Source organism: Coregonus clupeaformis, chromosome 30 (assembly GCF_020615455.1).
Source record: "Coregonus clupeaformis isolate EN_2021a chromosome 30, ASM2061545v1, whole genome shotgun sequence".
In the NCBI taxonomy this organism is placed as follows: Eukaryota; Metazoa; Chordata; class Actinopteri; order Salmoniformes; family Salmonidae; genus Coregonus; species Coregonus clupeaformis.
Genome location: NC_059221.1, coordinates 19,237,279 through 19,260,333, shown reverse-complemented (window position 1 = coordinate 19,260,333; position 23,055 = coordinate 19,237,279). Strand labels below are relative to the sequence as shown.

Genomic DNA, 23,055 nt, shown 5'->3' with positions numbered 1-23,055 from the left:
GGAGCGAGCACACATGCGTCTCATGAACGCAGCGTTCAAGGCATTACAGGAAAGTTTGAGCAGTGAGCACACCTGTCTGTTTTTTGTGTTTTCTTGTTCGTTGCTGGCTTACTAAAGCTAGCTCGCTTAAAATACTGTATTTCGAACCTTTTTTGTTGTTGTTGTTGTAAGAAAAGTGGTGTGTCTGAAGCAAGGTGACCAGCAAGCAAATATCGCTCTCAGCAGATATCTCTACTTCCTCAGGTAAAGTAGTTGGGGAACCCTCAACTCCTTTGTCTTATATCGAGGCAGAGTTGAGTTTTGATGACTGGTCGAGGGATATGCTAGAAAGAACATTGTGTCGCTATCAGTCGATTCTTGTAAAAATTTCACATCTGAAAACGCTTTCCTGTGCCTATGTGTGTCCTGTACAATAGCGGTCATTCCACGGGTTGCTGAAAATCATTTAAAAAAATAAAAAAATAAAGCGAATAAAACCGACTTTTTGCTCGTACTATGTAAACAGATTCAATTGGGTTCATGCTATGAAGGATCATTTTGATGTCTACCCCATTGAAGTTGACCATTTAAATGGTTACGGGTTAGCTAAGGTTTAGGGTAGGGATGTCCCAAGCATTCTGGATAACACGGACCCAATTGAATCTCAGTTTAAGTACGCAGCTGCGTGATGAACAATGGCAGCATTGAAAGTGTGATGTACCCACCTAGCCAGTAAACATGCTATTCCAGGCGACATCTTGATTAAATACCTCAATGATTGATATTCAGAAATGATACGAATTTACTACCCTTTATTGTATTTTTTATTGCCCAGCTACGGCGGTAGCTAAATCAATTTACTACATCACTAGATGACTCTCATTGCATTTCTGTATTTGCATCCATTATTCATATGTCCTGATAACCCAGGATCATTGAATGAGCTTCTAATCTTTGCAATAAACTTTGGTTTTATATTTTACTAATTTACATAATAAAAGACAAAATAGGTTTCAGTGAAGCCTGTTATTATGAGGAAGTGAGTGGGGACTAGATATTTAGGGAGACTGGTTTCCACGCTTGCCAGGTCTAAGTACATTTCTAGCCCAATGCCCATTCAAAACCTGCCCACAACATTATTGTGAAATGGTGTTAACACAATGTTAAACATTGTGAAACAGTGTTAATAGAAGTCACATTGCTCTAAAATAATCATATTTTCAACTGGAGTATAAAAATCGAAAAGCCCCGAAAGTTTACTTTTTTTGCTTATTTTATTTCACAAAAATGTAAATTCATGTTGCAGCCTGATGTCCCAGTAATCCATCCCTCTGGAGCAAGATGGAAATGACAGAGAAAGGAGATCCATCATGAGTCCAGTACATCAATAGTTTTATTCTACTGTTAATCAATCAATTGCTACTATTATAATTTGATAGTCAGTAATGGAGTTAATCGGTTCCTCTCTGTGCCACTGCGCGCCGCTCTCTCTCCTCTGACTTCAACTTTCTGGCCAATGTTAGCTAGCTAGCGTGCTGCATACAGGGCTCGAGACTAACTTTTTTCATCACCGTCCAGAATCGTCCCAAAGTGAAGATGAACCGTCCCAAATTAATATATATGTTTTGATATGCCAACATGGGTCTACTCATAGGACCTAGGTCATTCACAGTGATTTAAAAGTCTAATAAGAGTAGCCTACTACTGAAATAGATAAATGGGGCTCTCAACTGAGCCAGAAATTCACATAAAACATTTCTTGCCTCTAAAAAAAGCCAACATTGGAATAATATTTAAAGTGGCAATATTTACATTTTTGGCCAACCTGACAAATTCACATAGAAATGTGTGTTATAGATCTCATTCTCATTGAAAGAAATTTTAAGAAGCGGTAGATATGTTCTATTGTGACACTCTGGCTCTATGGACTTTTATTTTGAGCCAGGGTTGTTATGTTTCTGTTGGGTGTATTTCTATGTTTGCTTTTCTGTTGGGTTGGTTTCTATGTTTGGTCATTGACTCCCAATCGGAGGTAACGAGTGTCAGCTGTCGGCTCGTTATCTCTGATTGGGAGCCATATTTAAACTGTTGTGTTTCACTGTGTGTTTGTGGGTTTTTGTTCCATGTTTCTGTCAGTGTTACAGAGGACTTCACTATCGTCATTTGTTGTTTTTCGTGGTTGCTTTAATAAATAAAGTCATCATGTTCACTCCACGCGCTGCGTATTGGTCCGCTTCTTCAGACGATCGTGACAGAAAAACCCACCATCAAAGGACCAAGCGGCGTGTCAAGCGGCAACAGTATCCACCTGTAAAGGATTCATGGACATGGGAGGAGATACTGGCTGGAGAGGGTCCTTGGGCACAACCGGGAGAATATCGCCGCCCTCGTGAAGAGCTGGAGGCAGCCAAAGCCGAGAGGAGGTGGTATGAGGAGGCAGCACGGAGGCGAGGCTGGAAGCCCGTGGACGAGAGGCAACCCCAAGAAATTTTTGGGGGGGGGCACATGACTTGGGCGGCTGGGCAGCAGGAGGCTGCCACAGGTAGACGTGGAGAGAAGGCTACCGGAGTACGGGAGCCATTGGCGAGTAGAGGGAGGGAAGTTGTTGTGGCACGGCGTGAGAGGCTGAAGTGTGTTACCAGTCCGGTCCGGCCCGTTCCTGAGCCCCGGTTAAGGCCAGTGGTGTGTGTTCCCAGTACGGACCGGCCTGTGTCTACTCCACGCGTCAAGCCCACGGTATGCGTCGCCAGCCCAGCCCGGCCTGTTCCTGCGCCACGTACGAAGCCTACGGTGTGCGTCGCCAGCCCAGCCCGGCCTGTCCCTGCGCCACGTAGGAAGCCTACGGTGTGCGTCGCCAGCCCAGCCCGGCCTGTTCCTGCGCCACGTACGAAGCCTACGGTGTGCGTCGCCAGCCCAGCCCGGCCTGTCCCTGCGTCACGTCACGGAGCCTACGGTGTGCGTCGCCAGCCCGGCCCGGCCTGTTCCTGCCACTCGCACCAAACCAGGGGTGCGAGTCGCCAGCCTGGTCCAGCCCGTTCCGGCTATTCGCACCAAGCCTCCTGTGTGTCCCCAGAGTCCTGTGCGTCCTGTTGCTGCTCTCCGCACTAGGCTTAATGTGAGTCCCCAGGGTCCAGCATGCCCTGTTCCGGCTCTCCGCACTAGACCTTATGTGCGTTCCCAGGGTCCAGCATGCCCTGTTGCTTCTCCCCGCACTAGCCCTGAGATGCGTGTCCTCAGCCCGGTACCTCCAGTTCCGGCACCACGCATCAGGCCTACGGTGCGTCCCCAGGGCCAAGCATGCCCTGTTGCTGCTTCCCGCACTAGCCCTGAGATGCGTGTCCTCAGCCCGGTACCTCCAGTTCCGGCACCACGCATCAGGCCTATGGTGCGTCCCCAGGGCCAAGCATGCCCTGTTGCTTCTCCCCGCACTAGCCCTGAGATGCGTGTCCTCAGCCCGGTACCTCCAGTTCCGGCACCACGCACCAGGCCTACGGTGCGCCTCAGACGGCCAGAGTCTGCCGTCTGCCCACGGGGCCTGAACTGTCCGTCTGCCCAACGCCGTCTGAACTGCCCGTCTGCCCAACGGCGCCTGAACTGTCCGTCTGCCCAACGCCGTCTGAACTGCCCGTCTGCCCAACGGCGCCTGAACTGCCCGTCTGCCCAACGCCGTCTGAACTGTCCGTCTGCCCAACGCCGTCTGAACTGCCCGTCTGTACTGAGCCTGCAAAGCCGCCCCGTCTGCCATGAGCCTTCAGAGCCGTCCGCCAGACCGGAGCCGCTAGAGCTCTCCGCCGGACAGGATCAGCCAGAGCCTTCCGCCAGACAGGATCAGCCAGAGCCTCCCGCCAGACAGGATCAGCCAGAGCCTTCCGCCAGACAGGAGCCAGAGCCGTCCGCCAGACAGGATCAGCCAGAGCCTTCCACCAGACAGGATCAGCCAGAGCCTTCCGCCAGACAGGATCAGCCAGAGCCTTCCGCCAGCCAGGATCCGCCAGAGCCGTCCAGCCGGGATCCGCCAGCCAGCCAGGATCCGCCAGAGCCAGCCAGCCAGGATCCGCCATTTAGTCCGGTACTGCCCCTTAGCCCGGTGCTGTCCCTTATCCTGGTGCTGCCCCTTATCCTGGTGCTGTCCCTTATCCTGGTGCTGCCCCTTAGTCCGGTGCTGCCCCTTAGTCCGGTGCTGCCCCTTAGTCCGGTGCTGCCCCTGAGTCCGGTACTGCCCCCTTAGTCCGGTGCTGCCCCTTAGTCCGGTGCTGCCCCTGAGTCCGGTGCTGCCTCTTAGTCCAGTGCTGCCCCTTAATCCTGTGGGGTTTAGTTGGGGGGTGGTCATTTGGAGGAGGCTACGTAAGCAGGTAGTGACTATGGTGGGGTGGGGACCACGACCAGTGCCAGAGCCGCCACCATGGACAGACGCCCACCCAGACCCTCCCCTAGACTGTCTGCTGGTGCGCCCGGAGTTCGCACCTTTAGGGGGGGGTACTGTGACACTCTGGCTCTATGGACTTTTATTTTGAGCCAGGGTTGTTATGTTTCTGTTGGGTGTATTTCTATGTTTGCTTTTCTGTTGGGTTGGTTTCTATGTTTGGTCATTGACTCCCAATCGGAGGTAACGAGTGTCAGCTGTCGGCTCGTTATCTCTGATTGGGAGCCATATTTAAACTGTTGTGTTTCACTGTGTGTTTGTGGGTTTTTGTTCCATGTTTCTGTCAGTGTTACAGAGGACTTCACTATCGTCATTTGTTGTTTTTCGTGGTTGCTTTAATAAATAAAGTCATCATGTTCACTCCACGCGCTGCGTATTGGTCCGCTTCTTCAGACGATCGTGACATCTATGTGCTCTATTTCTATGCTTCCCATTCTTAAAGGGAAACTCCACCCAAAAGCTAAATGTTGTAGCTAGTTAGTGCTACTTAATTAGTTCATTGTTCTCACATCACTTGTCATGACTGCCTGCTGCAGCGCTCTCTCAACACCACTGACTGTGCTCAACACACACACACCTTCTGCCCTCCCCACCACTCACTCAGCAACAGCCTGCATCACTGACTGATAGTCAATCAATCAATCAATCAATTTTATTTTATATAGCCCTTCGTACATCAGCTAATATCTCGAAGTGCTGTACAGAAACCCAGCCTAAAACCCCAAACAGCTAGTAATGCAGGTGTAGAAGCACGGTGGCTAGGAAAAACTCCCTAGAAAGGCCAAAACCTAGGAAGAAACCTAGAGAGGAACCAGGCTATGAGGGGTGGCCAGTCCTGTAAATAGCCTACTGTAAATAGCCTACAGGATTCAAACATGATTACTTTTTTCTACAACTCTCTACCCTGAATTATTGTAATGTTACCTGCATAGTCAGCAGTAGCAGGTCACAGTGAAATTAATAAAACATTTTTTAAAGAGATGTGGTGCAATTTAGAAGTAGCCCAAAAACCTGCAACCAATACACTTTCACCCACAACATCGTTTTCAAAGTAGCCCAATTTCTGGCCACTCAGCTATAACCTCTACCACTGTAAATAGCCTACAGGATTCAAACATGATTACTTTTTTCTACAACTCTCTACCCTGAATTATTGTAATGTTACCTGCATTTAGTACTGTTGGTTGGGAATAAAGGGCTTTTTACTTATGAGTTTGTGTGTTGTGTAAACAATGACTGTACTAATCAGTATACTTTTCATTTGTTCTATAGCTTGTGAATCTGACATCAATCACCATGACTATTCCACCCATGACAGGTAAGTGGGACATGTCATTTTTGTGCTAGAGATTTGCCCTTTTATGTGGCACTTATTTCTCAAAGACAAAATACGTTTGATGTTATTTAAAGTCAGCTTGTCAATAAAATACTGTAGCCATATTTTCCTTTAGAGTTGATGATGCCCAACCCTTTTCATGATGGCTCTGTTGTTTACCTCTGATTATTAAGACATTGCGTAATGTCATATAGATTCAGAAATTAAACTTCAGCATGACCTGAGGTTCTGGCATGTTTCAGTGTAGCCGTTCATAAACATATTACTGTGTTATAACACAGTTCAGATTGCAGTTTCACAAGTTTATACTAGCACAGCCTACAGTATTAAACGGATTGTTTGTGTCAATGCTTTGTCTTCAGCGACAGAGATGAGTACTACAACGCCACTTCCCACACATACAGACTCCTCTACTGTCATTGGAGGTAGGCCTAATTTATTTGGACTATTTTCTTTTTACTTCACTATGACAAAGAAAATAAAAATAGATACCTTAAAACTGTGTTTTGCCAGTTATCTATCATTAGCTAAACTTCACAGTCCCTATTCTAAAAGCAGTTGACTCTCTCTCTCCCCAGTGGTCATCGTAGTTGTACTGCTGATGCTAGCTGGCCTGGGTTTCCTTCTGTACCGGTACTTGTGCCACAACAAGGGTGCCTACACAACCACAGGAGAACCTTCCCCGGTGGAAGACCCTGATCAGGCCCACGGTAACATTGTAACTGACGAAAAGAAGGAGTACTTCATTTGAACATGATGGAAGGATGAAAAGGAGGAATGCGAGGAGAACTGTGGGTGGGTGTTAACAAAATGTTATCTGCCAAACTGAGAGGAAACAGGAAAATGACAACCATCTTTGATGGCCATCTACGGGATTTCCACGGTTTTGGGGAAGACCTACATAGATTTAACCCAAGAAAACACTCACTTATAGGCACATAAGCTGGGCAGGAGATGAGATGCATTAGTAAAAGAGGTGTGTGTGTGCGCACACTGATGGGACTTGCAACGTAACAGTTGTGTGCACATAAAAGATCGTTGTGAAACACTGGTGGATGGAAGACTTTATGAGATTCTTGCGGGTAAATGTCTTAAGATGACATCATAAATATGCCTCCATTTCAGTGTCATCACAATTCAGTTATATATCTGCTCCCCATGTCAGCTCTGAAGGCTTTTAATTTTATGTTTTACTTTAACATTTTCTGTATTTAATGAATGAGTATCCTGGGGTGCTAAATGGGGAATTTGATTTGGTGATCAGTAGAAGGCACTGATTAAATTGTATTATTCTTATGCCATTATCCATACTTTACAAGTTGGGCAAAACGATAAGGATTTTACTATTGTCTATCTGGGCAGCTAAATGGAAAATGTATTGTATCTGTTACTATTACCAGCTAGAGATTGTATGATCTTATTGAAGTATCTGCCAAAGGTAGTAAGTGACATGACAGACCTCAAGACGGCAGGTCAGATATGGCAATAAAGCTTTTTCCTTTTTTCACTCATTGTTGAATGTCCTTACAGCTATAAGTGATAGGTGGACAGAACATTGAAGAGAATCATTCTCGCACCCCGCAATGTGTATTTCATATAAGGCTGGAGTTGTTCATTTTCATCACAGGGAAGGCATCTATGCACTGTAAACATTTCCTCAACTCTTACGATTCATACAGGGCCACTTGAGCTGCTTGAGAGTCCTGATGCATGTCACAAACATTTTTCAAAATGACGGAAAAGAACTCGGAACAGGTAGCATTTCAATTGTCCAAAATATCCTTTATTCTAAATTGTTGTTATATTTTACGTTTATAAAAAAACGTTGTGCTCCAAAGTTCCTTTGCAGAGTTCTTTCTTCCAGATGCATGTTTCAGCAAACCAAAGTAACTCATCTCCTTAATCTTAAAATAAACTGTACCATAGTCCATCAAATCACTTTAATACATATCCATATTATAAAAATGTTAGAGAATCCCTGAACTATAAATGTCCATAAATCCTTCAATGTTTACTCCACACTGGCTGTGGTTGGCATGGCATCTACTGGTAAGCATTACAGTAAATCATATTGCTGGGTCTAAGCCACCATTATGTTGCTGCATTACAGTACATCATATTGCTAGGTCTAAGCCACGATTATTTTGCTGCATTAAACAATATTGTCAGGCCTTGGACAGAAAGAAAACAAAAAATTACACAGTGTTTGAAGGAATAGATTTTTTGTTTACATTTTGAAAGCTGTGACCCCTTTTTAAACGGTATGAAGCATCAATGTGTGTTTGGGAATGGGATACACATTTACAGCCGCGCTAAATATGAGTGACATGATAACCATGTTTGGAATGGAAGCTGGTCATGTGATCAGTGTTACCAAGAACAGCTGCAGTCTGATAATACATGTGCAAACAGGTTGCATGCTAGGCTAGCAGGTTACCAGACAACTTACTGACCAAAGTGACCTGGAATTCACATTTCAGTGAAGACTACTTCTGTTTCCATGAGGTCTACAGCTATCAAATCTAGGCTATTATGTCGGAAACCCCAGTGACTTATCAGAACATGCAAGACGTTACATGAGGAAAAATAAAAACAGCAAGGAACCATGTTATGTTTCAACCAAAATATCAAATTCTTGAATGCAGACATGGTCTCACAAACTAGATCAAACCTAGTGTTAGATATTTATTACTTAAAGTTTATCCAGTAGTTTAATTAGCAGCACAGAAGTGTATTGGAAAATAAACAGTTGTCAACAGTTGTAAGCTCCACTGATGCAATGCATATTTTTATTTATAAGAAAATGTATTCAGAAATAATGTGGCTTAACACTATATTAAACAAATCGGGAACCATATGCACGTGATTTTCTGCAGTCCTAAAACATTTAGGAACACCCAACACCCCTTTTGGAGTGAAAGTACATTTAAATTAATTCTAAAAAAGTTGGACAGGAAAGAGTAACATGCATAGCACTGTATTTGCAGGTTATTAGCATTTGTACTAAAAACAAGTAGCAAAATCTAATTTCCAGCAGTGCACATAAATTAATGCTTGTGGTATTTCTATAAAAAATTAGCAATGATACATCTTTACAAAAATCAAAATTGTACAAAGCAAAAGTGCAAAAAAGCATGCAGAACCACCTAGTCACAATTACATTAAACATTTAAGCACCCCATTAAAAAATACAGCAACAGCAATGCCAGATCGAAGGTCTTAAGTACCATCAAACTCATCACTGTTCCTTAAATCTGATGTTTGCTTTTCAAAATGTGCCATATTTCAATTACTATAATTATAAGTCACAACCAAATATTTACTAGTGCAGTCTAGACCATTTCTTTGGTACAACCAGCTAATTGGTTATACTAACATTAACTAATAATTAATTATAACAAATCACTTTAAGATGTGCCCGAAAGTGATAAATACTGAAAAGAAACAAACTGGTTACATTGTAATTGAACCCTCACAGTCCTTATAACGAAGGATTAAAGTAAAAAGTGTTTAACTCTTAATAACCCCCTGATTTTAGTAGATTATTCTAGTTTACATGACAGTGCTTTTAAGTGTTTAAGAACAGGTGGGTGCCATTGTTTTACTTAAGGAAACCAAACACTGGGATGCTGTACAACTCTGGGTATCCAATTTAGGGAAGAAAAAACCCCGGCAAAAATTAAAACCAATAACTGCGCAAATGTAAAGCCAACCAACCCTTTCGATTATCCAAATCTCAACTTCATTCTTGAAGTATTTTAAGTCAATTTACTTTTATTTAAGTCACGGTGCTCTTTGGCACCCGATGATGTTAATCTACGGTTGCCCAAGAAGGTACAGTAAACCACCATGGCATGTTATAATCTGGTAATCATTTTGTAATCCATTCTTGTTTGGGTTCTTGTTTAACATACCAGTATTTATTATACTACAACACACATCTATTTGATCAGATTCAAATTAATCCAGTGGTCGCAGGAACTGATTTTAGATAGGCCTACTGGGCATATTCAACATGCCATGCAACAGTGAAAACTAAAGTATATATGATGCTCTACTTGGATCAGTAGCACTCTCTGTGAGGAAGACATTAGGCCAAGTCCAATGAGTGTTTATAAACATGAACAGAAGTTATCAAGTACAAAATGATGACAGTGTTAAGAGTGTAGATTGATGTCATGCATTAAAAAAAGAAAATATAACCAGTGAGATGTGTTTTGACTTAAGACAGCAGCACTATCATTGTAAGGTCAGGGAACCAGTTCAGCAGCCCAAATTATGAATCAGTAATTAGGACTGTTTTGCTTTGGGATCGGAAGTGGAGTACTGTACCTTTTATCAGGGCTCTAAAATATTACATTCCGTTAGGTGATATCAGTATCCCGGAAGGGGTTGGCGGATGGGCCAGGAGAAGGAGTCATCATTTTGAATGAGGGAGAGGAGAATGGGGAGAGGTTGCGGAAAACACTGGCTGTTACCAGATGGTGTACCCGCCATTGGAGCCACCCACGAAGAAGTTGTTCTTGCGCTGTGTCATCATGACGTTGGCACCCTGCATGGCGGCCAGCTGAGCTGCATTAGGCATGTGGCCAGGAGGTGGGGGCTGTGATGTGTTTAGGTGAGGGGGAAAGAAATAGTCACATACATGAGTAACTTTACCAATATATGTTATCAATTACACAGGATATATATTTGGCTCCAGTACAATATGAACATTGATTTATGATAGAACCACATGACGTTGAGTAACATATAAGCCTGGGGTGTCAAACTCAATTACTGGGAGGCCGAGTGTTGTCAGGCTTTCACTCCTCCCTTGTACTTATTAAGGTAATTGATTACTTCCCCTCATCAGGTTGTCTAGGTCTTTAATTGGACACTTGTTAAAAGGAAATAACAAAAAACAGCAAATTCACAGTCATCCAGGTATTGAGTTTGACACCCAGGATATATCCTAGGCGTTTTGAGGATACTCACCGGGATGGAAGCACTGTTGCTTTGACCAAAGCGAGCACCAGCATCATATCCTCCCTCCACTAGCACAGTGGAGCCAGGGGGATACATGGCTCCCATGGGGTAGTATGCCATTGGGACGTTGTGGCCCATTGGTCCAACAGCCATGGACTGGGGCAGTTGCATGTACATCTGAGTGCCAGGGTACTGGGACATTTGCTGTAGCTGGCCAGCCTGAGATGGGTGCACATACCTGGGCTGATAGATCTTTGGCGTAATGGAGAAAATATGAAAAGGGGAGAGTTAGAGTCAGTCGGTCAGTGTGTTTGTATTGATATGATTGGTAATACTCTTCACAAAAGTAGATAGACATTTATATTTGGAATAAACTTGTTACCTCAGAGTATGCAGGTGGTGCGTCTGAGTAAGGGGGTGCCTGGGGAGACACTTGCATCGCAGGTGGGTAGATGGGTGCACTACTCTGCTGAGGGTACACAGCTTGCTGGGGATAGGAACCTGTGATACACAATATTATACTATTATTGATACATAATATTATACTATTATCAATACCCACATTTCTCTGTTTTACTCAATCTTCACACAATAGCAAAACATTATTCAGGGCTAACGTAGTTTGCAATCTACTACCAACCGGTCTAATTTAAGAAACGTATAGCTAGCTAACATAACATGCAGAAAATACTTCTTTCATCAATAATAATTAGTTAACGTTAGCTAGCTAAGTTAATATTGTCACAACAAAACACTTACCCAACTGACATAATAGTGACTATGACAGGTCCTAGAGCTAACTGCAAAAGCTAGCTGGATAGTGATATTGAGGTCAGAGTATGCGGCTACAAGCTAATTAGCATGTAGTAACTACAGCAAGCTTTCTAATGTTACGTATTAGGCAACATTAACGTTAGCTACCTAGAAAGCTAGCTGGCTACTTACATGTCGACTCTATTACGATTTAGACACCAGTATCTACCTTAGTGGTTGGGCTAATTTATAATGGAAACAGAAAAGACTTCGGTCAAGTAGACCTTTTAGTCTCGATTGTTAGCTATCTAGCTAACTAACCCTTAGCCGCTGTTGTTAGATAGCTAGCATGTGAGCTAATACAATGGTTGTGGACGTTAGCTAAATTACCTTTGTTGTTCATTGTCCTGAATTGGTGTGCGGTTTAATGCGTCGAATACGATTATTCTGAAGCTAAAAGTATTTTATATAAGGACCGTTTGAATACTAAAAATTGAGATAACAGTTCAGAGTTACGTGACCGTTCACTTCCTTGTTTTTCTCTAGATTTGTGTTGTGACGGTGGATGCAGTTACGTCATATGTGCTTCGCCACTCCCATTCTACGGGTGAAAGTGCGTGCGCTGTGTAAATTATTTTACATTACCTAACTGGCTCAATTTACTTTGTAGTTTTCTTTATATTTAATAAATGTTCCATGGCATGGGAAAAGTGGGCACTGAAGGTGCTCAACCAGACCTAGACATAAACTGTTGGATAACATTCAAGATAATTAAAATGTATATATATATATTTGCTTTACGTTTCCTGCTATTTATTCTGCTAGTCTTCAAATACTTCCTAGTCTAAAAACCTATTTGACGTTGATCATTATAAAAAAAATTATTGGTTACTTTTTTGATCCATAAGAAAACAATTGGGGGTACATCACCACATCATCACTAATGCCCATCAGGGTGATGATATGGAGGATGATATAGCAATTTTATTCAAAATCTTTTAATACACTATTCTGATCATTAAGTGACAGTTAGTAAATTCTTGGCAGGAATATTTCAGCTTCGATGATAGAGGACATTGTGATTGAACAGACAGTAGAGAGCACTTGCCATGGGGCTAATTAAAGATTCAAACATCTCAGCTCTCCCTTTGAGCTCCATGGCAATACACTACAAATGCATGCAAATGCCAGTGTCTGCCAGCTGGCAAGAAAATGGAGAGAAAACACACCAAGGACTATTCCTCCAAGAGAAATGCAGTGAAATATGGTGCTAGTAGGTCATATATAATCAATCAATACTCTGTACCAACGGTGCATGTGAAATGTGACAACAGGTTACAATTATGTAATGAAAACACAAATCCTTAGTATTTAGGGAAACAATTTATGCTCATGGGTGTGCCCTATCTGTCCAATGAAGTAATTACTTCTGGACAGTATTTCTAGGCCAGAGGACCCCTTTTGACCTCCAGAGGGAAACGTTCCACGGAGTCTCTTTGCTGCTACATTCTATTCTGTACCACATATATATTTTTAAAGATAATAAGCAATTGATCCCTATTCACCTTTGCCAAAGTGCTAAACTGTCCTTTTAAAGATGCACTTTCCCTTTAAGGCAGCCATGGCTCCTCTCAAGTCGAGGCAGACATTTTTCAATGCAAGATTTTACTTGCATAAATTATGCTCATGACGTAGTGCAAAAGGCCAGATTTGTTGTAATTTTGGTGGTATTTTCCATTGGTCTTTACAGCAGAAATCGATTTTAGATGGTATCTTGAGGAATATAGGTAATCTGAATTGTAGTACCGAAGGGACCGTCATTAAATATTAAGAAAAAAAGGATCCCAACCCTCCTTATCAATGCAAATGACTCTTTTGTGTGCAGCCACAGCTCCTGTCTGGAGCGGTGAGATGGATTTTTAATTATGTGTGACTAAAACAAACTGTGGCAAAGATTTTAAAAGGGGAGAACCTCAGAAAATAAGACACATTTACGGTAAGTTGCTTTGCTTTGCTTTCAGTTTAAGACTCCCATCCGCTATAGCGCGACGAAATGGCGAGAGGAAATTCGTTTTTTTGTTAATATGCAATGCTCTTAATTAGCATAATTTATATATTTATGATAAAGAGAGGGAAACACATAAAATACAGTCCCCAGGCATGGAATGGCGGGTGATTTTGGTCGCAGCATGTTTAATGGGTAACATCGTGTCCTCAAATAAGTACACGGCGATACTTTTATTGCGGCTAGGTTGGGGGTGGTGTATGGGGATCAACACCTGCCGAAGTTTTGACAGATCTATAATTTCTGTGTTGGGGTGTGCTGCGCGCCACTTATCTTTTTTGATGTTACGTTAAAATATTAGAATCTCGAATAGTTTTTTTCAGCTGTTGTCGTTCTAGAAAGCTAGATGTTTGGGGAGACGCAGGAGGGCCTATTTTCTAGGGCTAGGCCACTTATGATCAAGAAGCTGCCTATTCATGGTGCATTATTCATATGTTTAATTTGACATAAAGACTTTGCCTTTATGAAAAATCAAGTCATACAGTCTATTATTACTGTGTGTGAGCGTGCACCCCTGTAGTCCCCAGTACAAGTAGGCCTACACTGTCCGGACTAAATCTCCTAGTTGTGACTTCTATTTCTAGTGCTCTCACTTTTGAGCCATCATTTGATTAGTTGTTTTTATACCCTTTAACTTAGTGATGGGCAACTTTGATGGGAGTGTGGGCCACTAAAAGATACATATTATTTTGGTTCTTGTGGAAATTTATCCGCGGGCCTACAAAAGGGGTCCGCCAGTTGCCCATCCCTGCTTTAACTACTACTATAAACCAAATTGTCATGGCTACAGCTGCCTGCCTGCACATCTGACCACCATTTTATTAGATAAGCCTATCAGACACTAAATGTAGGAGGGTTATTTGAACTATTTGCTATTGAACAGTCGTTTTTAGTAGCACTAATGTCTACAACCTTTATTTCATAGAGTATATAGAAAAAGTATCAGCACACCACATAGATGGAAAACACAATTCACATAGGCTAGCTTAATACCTGGTAGTTTTGATGGTACAGTATTCTCCCGCCTTACTTAGAATATCAAGACAGTGACTGCTTGGTGGTGAGAGCACTGAACCATGGACCCTCAGGATCTCCCTGCTGCTGACACACCCCTCACTGTCAATGAACAGGTACCACTAACCTCTCTGTCAACACTACCTGATATCATGTTAGTAACACACCCCTGCCCAACTTTCCAAAATCTATGTTGCCTCTGCTTTATAGTCTTCTGTCATGAACTGTTGCCACCTCCATGTCACCATATATTTGGAATGATTAACCCCACACAGTCATCTTGAGGTTGACATACACACTATATAAAAAAGTATGTGGACACCCCTTCAAATGAGTGGATTTGGCTATTTCAGCCACACCCGTTGCTGACAGGTGTATAAAGTCGAGCACACAGCCATGCAATCTCCATAGACAAACATTGGCAGTAGAATGGCCTTACTGAAGAGCTCAGTGACTTTCAACGTGGCACCGTCATAGGATGCCACCTTTCCAACAAGTCAGTTCATCAGATTTCTGCCATGCTAGAGCTGCCTCGGTCAACTGTAAGTGCTGTTATTGTGAAGTGGAAACGTCTAGGGACAACAACGGCTCAGCCGCGAAGTGGTAGGCCACACAAACTCACAGAACGGGACCACCGAGTGCTAAAGCGCAAGCCTAAGATCACCATGCGCAATGCCAAGCGTCGGCTGGAGTGGTGTAAAGCTCGCCGCCATTGGACTCTGGAGCAGTAGAAAGCGTTCTCTGGGGTGATGAATCACGCTTCACCATCTGGCAGTCCGACGGATTAATTTGGGTTTGGCGGATGCCAGGAGAACGCTACCTGCCCGAATGCATGGTGCCAACCTTACATTTTGGTGGAGGAGGAATAATGGTCTGGGTCTGTTTTTCATGGTTCGGGCTAGGCCCCTTAGTTCCAGTGAAGGGAAATCTTAACGCTACAGCATACAATGACATTCTAGACGATTCTGTGCTTCCAACATTGTGGCAATTTGGGGAAGGCCCTTTCCTGTTTCAGCATGACAATGCCCCCGTGCACAAAGCGAGGTCCATACCGAAATGGTTTGTCGAGATCAGTGTGGATGAACTTGACTGGCCTGCACAGAGCCCTGACCTCAACCCCATCGAACACCTTTGGGATGAATTGGAAAACCGACTGCGAGCCAGGCCTAATCGCCCAACATCAGTGCCCGACCTCAGTAATGCTCTCGTGGCTGAATAGAAGCAAGTCCCCGCAGCAATGTTCCAACATCTAGTGGAAAGCCTTCCCAGAAGAGTGGAGGCTGTTATAGCAGCAAAGTGGGGACCAACTCCATATGAATGCCCATGATTTTGGAATGAGATGTTTGACGAGCAGGTGTCCACATACTTTTGGCCATGTAGTGTAGTTTGCCACTTAATATGTCATCAATTAATACCGCTTCCGTAACACTTCTGAGTTTGCGCTATACTCTTTCATGCTTATTGATTAATTGTGTATGTTCACTCCGGCTGTGTCCTTTACACTCATAGTCAGCAAACTAAAGCAATTTATTTCTTGAATTATGAGGGGAGCTCTCAGAAAGCATCGCTTGAGCTGCTTGTTGGCTGACACTCTTTGTTGTAGTTTTGTTGAACTAATGTTTTTTTTTCATTTGTGTGCTTTTGTTTTGGTTCATTGTGTCCTAACGTGTTTGCTTGGCCTCTCTGTTGTTCTCCTTAGCCATTCACTGTCTGACTGCAGACATATTTTTTCAGCCATTAGGTTCCTGCACTTTGAAATTCCCTACCAAAAACAACCAGGTATGCTTTCAGTCTTTCCTGCATTGCACTGTCTCTCTGTCTGCACCTTGCCCTCCAGCTCAGGTTTTCTGTGCCTCTCCTTTACACCTTTCATGGCTGCATCCACGCATGCATCATGTCTTTGCTTTGTTATATTTACTAATAATATACAAATAGGATAAGGCTAATTACTCTGTTACTCTGTTCCACAAGTAACCAATAGACATTGTCCTCTACCTAGGTTGTCTCAGTAGATCGAGACCAAATGGTATGGCAACATTTAGATAATTTTAATGGAGTAACACAGAGCCTAGCCTGGATGTATATGCCTTATAATTATATAATTACTACATGATGACCTATATTCCTGGTCATGGCTCGGAACAAAAACATTTACGCTGCTGAGAATAGATGATGAGTCATTTATTGTGTAGTTGCGTGACTTGTGCTTGTATTCCAATTAAGCTTCTCTCAGTAGGAGTGCTGGTCTAGGACCAGGTCTCTCATTTCCATGTAGTCTTATTCATATGATCTAAAAGGCAAAACGGATCCTAGATCAGCACCCCTACTCTGAGACACTTTTTGAATACGAGCCCTTGTCTTGTGCTCCCCACTGCTGCACAGGTGATAGTGATGTCTGGTCATGAGACCATCCGTGTCTTGGAAGTGGAGGTAGATCAAGCCTCTCTTCCATCCTCAGTGCCTGATGGGAGGACTGGTTTGGGGGGTGAGGATGTGAGTAATCAGGCTATGCAACCTGAGGCAGGAACACAGGACAGCCCGCCAGCACCCCACAACACTGGGGGAGTAGGTGAGCCCTTTGTAGGATACCGATACGGTAGGTTAGACTCCATGCAATACAGGTTAAACTGCATCTTGTTTAATGCTGCAGTGTAAAAATGTTTCACAAATGTTTTAAGAGTGATGTGGGGTGTGTGCTGATGGTAGACAAACAGTGTGTTCTCTCTCTGTGCTGTCAGTGCTGGGGGAGCAGGTGGTGGCTGTGGATTCTGAAGCCTCTGCTGTCCAGAATCTTGCTCAGACTGCAGTTCCCATCAGTGTATCCCTGTCGCAGCCACAGGCCACCATGCCCATCACTGTGCAGAGCTTGCAGGGCTGTCAACAGGTGAGAACAATTAAACTAAAATACATACTTTTTTTGTGTAATGTGTGGTTCCTTCATCTGCCAATAATTTTTATCCTGTTTATTTGTCACCCCTCTTCCTAATAACCCCCTCCTCCTTCCCTGTAGGTCCTGACCCAGGATGGTCTGGCCACTCTGATGACAGGGATGATGGCCCAGACAGGCTCCCTGGGCCAGCCCCTGCTCATCCCCCTCAGCATGGCAGGGTCCATGGGGGGCCAAGGCCTGGCTGTCCTCACCTTCCCCACCAGCAACGTAGCCACACTCCCTGGCCTTTCAGCTGCCAGCCAGTCCGGAGGCCTCCTCAAACTACCCTTTGCCGGCTTACAAGGCTTGCAAAGTAAGACATGGCAGAGATACACACCTCACAGAATATGTATCTCTGCATTAATCCACATTGAATCAACAGTCAATCATTTTTTGGCTACCACATGGGGACAGTGAGGCTTTATCTGTATGTGTTTGTGCTCTTCTTTCCCAGCAGCCACTGTGCTAAACCCTGTCCAGGCCCAGCAGACGGTTTTCCAGTCTCAGACAGCATCACTACAGCAGGTCCAGGCAGCTATGCAGCAGGCTCAGCAGAACACGCAGGTGACCGCAGCCCAACTGGCCCGGGCCATGCCAGCCGTCTCTCAGCCCAGTGTGTCTGTGGCAACACTCCATTCTGCAGGCCTCTCCATCAACCCTGCCATTGTAAGAATGTGTTTCTGTATTGTCATGTATGTGAGTTAACCTTTTACACTCGTGGAAATTGGCCTACAGTATATGGATAGGGCTACATTTAAATGTTTCTTCAAGAATAAATATGAAAAGCATAAGCATGGGACAATTTGTAGACCAAAGTTGAGGACACAACAGTTCACCTGACACAAGACTGAATTCAAACACTACACTGTTGATTTTATGTGCATTTCCTAAGTAATTTCAATGCACTTTCAGGACATAGTCTTCAACTATAAGGTGCTTTTAAAAAATTGTTCCTAGCTGTGCCGTTGAGGAACTAGAGCAAGCATACTTGTTTTGTTTGGAACACAACCCTGCATCCCCGCCATCACCGTTGTTCTTTACACAATCCAAAGACAGACCATTATAAATCGCAATCTGGGTCAGGTGGGCATCATTCGAAAGCTTGTTCTATTGCCAACATTACTAAGTTATAAAATATGATCTTACAGTGTAAGGCTTTCACAGGGCAATTCAGAGAAACGGATCGTAATTTTGGTGCTCATAGAAAGGAGTCGTGTGCATTCAGGTGTGTGTTCTGCAGCAAATTTTCTTCACAATAGACAAACAGGCTCATTCTGTTCAGAAGAACCCAGGGTATGACGCCATGTCATCTTGTGACTGTACATCAAACATAACAGTTGACACTGTATATGACATGAGTTTTACACTCTTAGAAGAAAAGGTGCTTGGAAGAAAACCCTTTGAAGAACCCTTTTTGGTTGCAGGTATAACCTTTTTGGTTCCATGTAGATCCCTTTCTACAGAGGGTTCTACATGCAACCCAAAATGGTTCTACCTGGAACCAAAAAGTGTTCTATGGGGACAGCCGATGAACCCTTTTGGAACCCTTTTCTAGGAGTGTATGATATGGAAATGTGAAGTGCTCATTTGGACTCATGGGTGTTTGGCTTGCTTGTATGACATCAAAGTGGTATTTATTATAATCCTCAACGTCTCATCTTTCAAAATACATTGAGTCCTCTTAATTCACAGCGTTTCTCTCACTCTGACAACAAAACATTTGCAAAAGTTGCCCAATTAGCGGGTGGATCGGGGCAACGGTAGGCCGTCATTGTAAATAAGAATTTGTTCTTAACTGACTTGCCTAGTTAAATAAAAAATAAATCAATAAACTTCTTGTCGCATGCGGTGCTCAAGTTCAGAATGGCTATCAGTCAAAACCCATAGAGAGCTGTGAAGCGCAGAGCCTGAACTCTGACTTAATGTATAGCATATTACTGTACAGCTACTGCGTTCTAATTTTAGGCACTTATCAGTGCCCAAATCTGCCATTTCCAACCTGTATACAGGTACGAGTGTAAAGGGTTAATGTGATGTGCGTGTATTTGTTTTTCATGTTTTTTACTTTAAAGTTTGGACATAAGTCTGCATAACTTGAGCAGATGGTTTAACATTGCCTTGTTGTTCATCCACACTCTTGAATATAGTGTACCTTATATTCAAAATGATGACATTATCGATAGTAGAACAATATGTTCTGGATGCCTCCGTTTCAATCCTCTCAGATCAGTGCTGCATCTCTAGGGGCTCAGCCTCAGTTCATCAGCTCCCTTACATCCACTCCCATCATCACCAGTGCCATGTCTGGAATCACCAGCCAGATCATCACCAACGCACAGGGACAGGTGGGTTACAGGACAAACATAACCACCAAGCAAACATGCTCACTATTTTTCAAGGATCATAGTAACAATCACACAATTTCAACTAATGTCTTATGACTATGTTGTTATTATAGATTTATAAACTTGTATTTATCTATAAAGGTTATAGTATTATGATAATCAGTTAATAAACAACTTATAAACTATTTATAAATCCTTTTGTATAGTGTTACTAATAAGTATATGCCCTAATTCTTTAAAATGTGGCATCCAGGTGATTGGAACCATCCCCCTGATGCTGAACCCTGCCTCACTGACAGGAGGGGCTGCTACTCAGGCTCTGAATCTCCAGGGCTTTCAAGGCCTGCAGGTCCAGACAGTCCAGCCACAGCTGGTTCTGAACAACCAGGGCCAGATCATTGCCACCATAGGGAATGGACCTGCTACAGTCCCCACTTCTGCTGCGGTTATTCCCAAGCCTAATGTTCCTGTGACATTCTCCAAGCCCAGCACCCAGGTACCCTTCTCCACCAATTTTGTCCTTATGAGTGCTCCATCAGAATTTCAGAAAAATTGTAAATGCTGTTTTTATGGGGTGTTGGTTGAAATTGGTTTAAAGTGAGAATGGTGAGTCTTTGTTATTGCCTTTTGGATGTTACCATTAATCCATTGCTGACAGAAATTTCCCCTCAGGCTCAGGTAACAACTGTTACGCAGTCACCTGTGGTCATCGCCCCACAACCGTCTGCAATGAAGACAGTCACGCCAATCTCCTCCTCAGTCCCTATCACCTGTGGGGAGACACCCACTGTGGGCCAGCTCGTCAGCAGTACGTGGTTCACTTTTATTTATTTATTATTAATTTAATTTGATCGTATATTTAACCAGGGAAGTCACATTTGAGATTTACATATTTTTCAAGGTAGCCGGGCCAAGAAAAAGCAGCATCTTACATTTTTTTACATTTTACATTTTAGTCATTTAGCAGACGCTCTTATCCAGAGCGACTTACAGTTAGTGAGTGCATACATTATTATTATTATTATTTATATTTTTTTATATATATTTATTTATTTTCATACTGGCCCCCTGTGGGAATCGAACCCACAACCCTGGCGTTGCAAACGCCATGCTCTACCAACTGAGCTACATCCCCATCTTCTCTACAATCAGAGATATTTTTACAAGTAGGTAGATATTTATATCTGGTTCGTCTATTCCCCTCTTTAGAGCCACAGCAAGGGTGCACAGATGAGGAGGGCATTAATCTGGAAGAGATTCGAGAGTTTGCCAAGAACTTCAAGATCCGCCGGCTGTCCCTGGGGCTGACGCAGACACAAGTGGGACAGGCCCTCACGGCTACAGAGGGACCGGCCTACAGCCAGTCTGCCATCTGCAGGTAAACTCCTCTGGCCTACTGGGTGGGGGTGGTTGCAGGCAGCACAGTACAAGGTTTCTGAAATCCTTTCTATCAAATATGATAAATAGTGTATGTTTGTATGCTATGGACATTGTAGTTCTAGGGTTATATTTTGGAAGTCTTGATACTATAGTAGGAATGTCACAGGATAGTAGCTCTGACAGTTAAATAAAGATTAAATGGGGTCAGGTATTATTTTAAAGAGTAGATGTGGGGTTCAATCTGGTTGATCAGAGGCTATTGTGTTATTAGTTTATAAGTTGTTGCTTCTTGCAGGTTTGAGAAGCTGGACATTACACCCAAGAGTGCTCAGAAGCTGAAGCCTGTGCTGGAGCGGTGGCTGGCTGAAGCAGAGCTGTGGAACCAGAAGGGTCAGCAGAATTTGATGGAGTTTGTGGGTGGTGAGCCGTCCAAGAAACGCAAGCGTCGCACCAGCTTCACCCCGCAGGCCATCGAAGTGCTCAACACCTACTTTGAGAAGAATGCCCTGCCAACGGGCCAGGAGATTACGGAAATCGCTAAGGAGCTCAACTACGACCGTGAGGTTGTGCGTGTATGGTTCTGCAACAGGCGGCAGACACTGAAAAACACCAGCAAGATCAATGTGTTTCAAGTGCAGCCGTAAGCCTGTGCAGTAGTAAGTGGCCATTGACTAGTAGGTAAGTTGGAAGGACCGCATAATCAGCTAAAGAAAAACATTTTGTAAAGACCGTAACACAGTCAACCTTAGTAAGTTAAAAATTATATGGACACTGAATGACACGAACCGAGTCTTACTATATGGACATAGAACACTCAGTTATCTCCATATGTTTTGATGTGTGTGTGTGGGAGAGAAAGAAAGACATTGCATGTGAAACGTGATTGGGTTAATGTTCACAGACCCTCTATTGTCAGTTTGACAACCTCTTTCATTTATTGATATAATGCCGTTTGTAAAGCAATGGCTGGAATTTTGATACACCTGGTTTTATACACATACAATACAGTTTTGCAAGTGGCTGTCTATGAATTTTGTGGCAATAGCCTCTAAAGATATTTGGTTACAGTTGTACAACATCTGATCAATCTGTTCTGATATTATGCTGGTGCCACCAAAATAGGTTTGGAACTGGTATGTACAATATTTGTGCGTCTAACTTTCTCACTCATCATTATTCACGATTCATTCAGGATTATCAGTAATCATGGTAGCATCCACATTAATGTAGAAGTGTTTAGAAACATATTATATTCTTATTTACAATAAAAATGACTCCAAAATGACACAATACATTTTTTACCATTAATTTCTATTCGGCACAAAATAATTTGAAACACAACCACAACACACAAACACAACACAAACAGCAAATGCATCCAAAAGCAATGCCCCTTTGTTTACCATGGTAAAGGTTGTCATTTTGGATTAGTTCATCTGTAAAAGCCACTTGTACATTATTTCAAATAGTTAACAGATGTCAGCCCTGCATGGTCCATCCGCAGATATCACAGAGTCAAGAGTTTAAAACACAGCCTGTCTCAAGTGAGTCAGGCGTCAGTGCGGTTTAATGTGTACTGTATATTGAGAATACGTGACATAAATAATTATCTAATTAATCAAATTGATTGAATAAAACAACTTGACTATGTGAATGAATTGATTGTTATTATTAATGTATATGAAATACAGATTCTCAGCTAAAAGGAATGGTATTTTAGGGACAAACAAAATTGAAGTACCTAATGGCTTCCCCACCCTTTTCTATAACCTCGTAATTGTTTGCACTTTAGAGATAAGTTATCTTGTTTGAGATAACTTCTGAAAAGCCTTGATTGCAGATGAAGAGGGATGCAGCTTTGGA

At 43.1% G+C, this 23,055-nt stretch overlaps 2 protein-coding genes and 1 long non-coding RNA gene across 10 annotated transcripts; 2 read left to right on the top strand and 1 right to left on the bottom strand.

The window, feature by feature from the left end:
- Positions 1–11: 11 nt before the first annotated feature.
- Positions 12–7,245, top strand: LOC121545730. Its single transcript, XR_005996289.1, has 4 exons — positions 12–243; positions 5,675–5,720; positions 6,101–6,163; positions 6,317–7,245. It is a non-coding gene; the product is annotated as an uncharacterized LOC121545730 (long non-coding RNA).
- A 418-nt stretch (positions 7,246–7,663) lies between these two features.
- On the bottom strand, positions 7,664–12,021 carry LOC121545729 (DAZ-associated protein 2-like). Its single transcript, XM_041856505.2, has 4 exons — positions 11,850–12,021; positions 11,089–11,207; positions 10,716–10,958; positions 7,664–10,341 (listed from the first exon to the last, which is right to left on the bottom strand). Exons 1-4 carry the CDS (start codon positions 11,860–11,862, stop codon positions 10,213–10,215), a joined length of 504 nt encoding a protein of 167 aa, XP_041712439.1. The 5' UTR covers positions 11,863–12,021; the 3' UTR covers positions 7,664–10,212.
- A 1,092-nt stretch (positions 12,022–13,113) lies between these two features.
- Positions 13,114–21,994, top strand: LOC121545731 (POU domain, class 6, transcription factor 1-like). Of its 8 annotated transcripts, none has more exons than XM_041856507.2 (12): positions 13,114–13,455; positions 14,559–14,654; positions 16,273–16,317; positions 16,921–17,134; positions 17,277–17,422; positions 17,549–17,780; positions 17,925–18,133; positions 19,654–19,812; positions 20,066–20,308; positions 20,485–20,620; positions 21,022–21,190; positions 21,488–21,994. In XM_041856507.2, the coding sequence occupies exons 2-12, from the start codon at positions 14,601–14,603 to the stop codon at positions 21,834–21,836; spliced, it is 1,956 nt and encodes a 651-aa protein (XP_041712441.1). In that variant the 5' UTR covers positions 13,114–13,455; positions 14,559–14,600; the 3' UTR covers positions 21,837–21,994. The 8 variants fall into 8 exon arrangements, with proteins under 8 accessions (XP_041712441.1, XP_041712442.1, XP_041712448.1 ...); XM_041856508.2 differs by having other exon boundaries at positions 13,115–13,455; positions 16,921–17,107; positions 17,922–18,133; XM_041856514.2 differs by having other exon boundaries at positions 13,115–13,455; positions 17,922–18,031; positions 19,693–19,812.
- Positions 21,995–23,055: the final 1,061 nt, after the last annotated feature.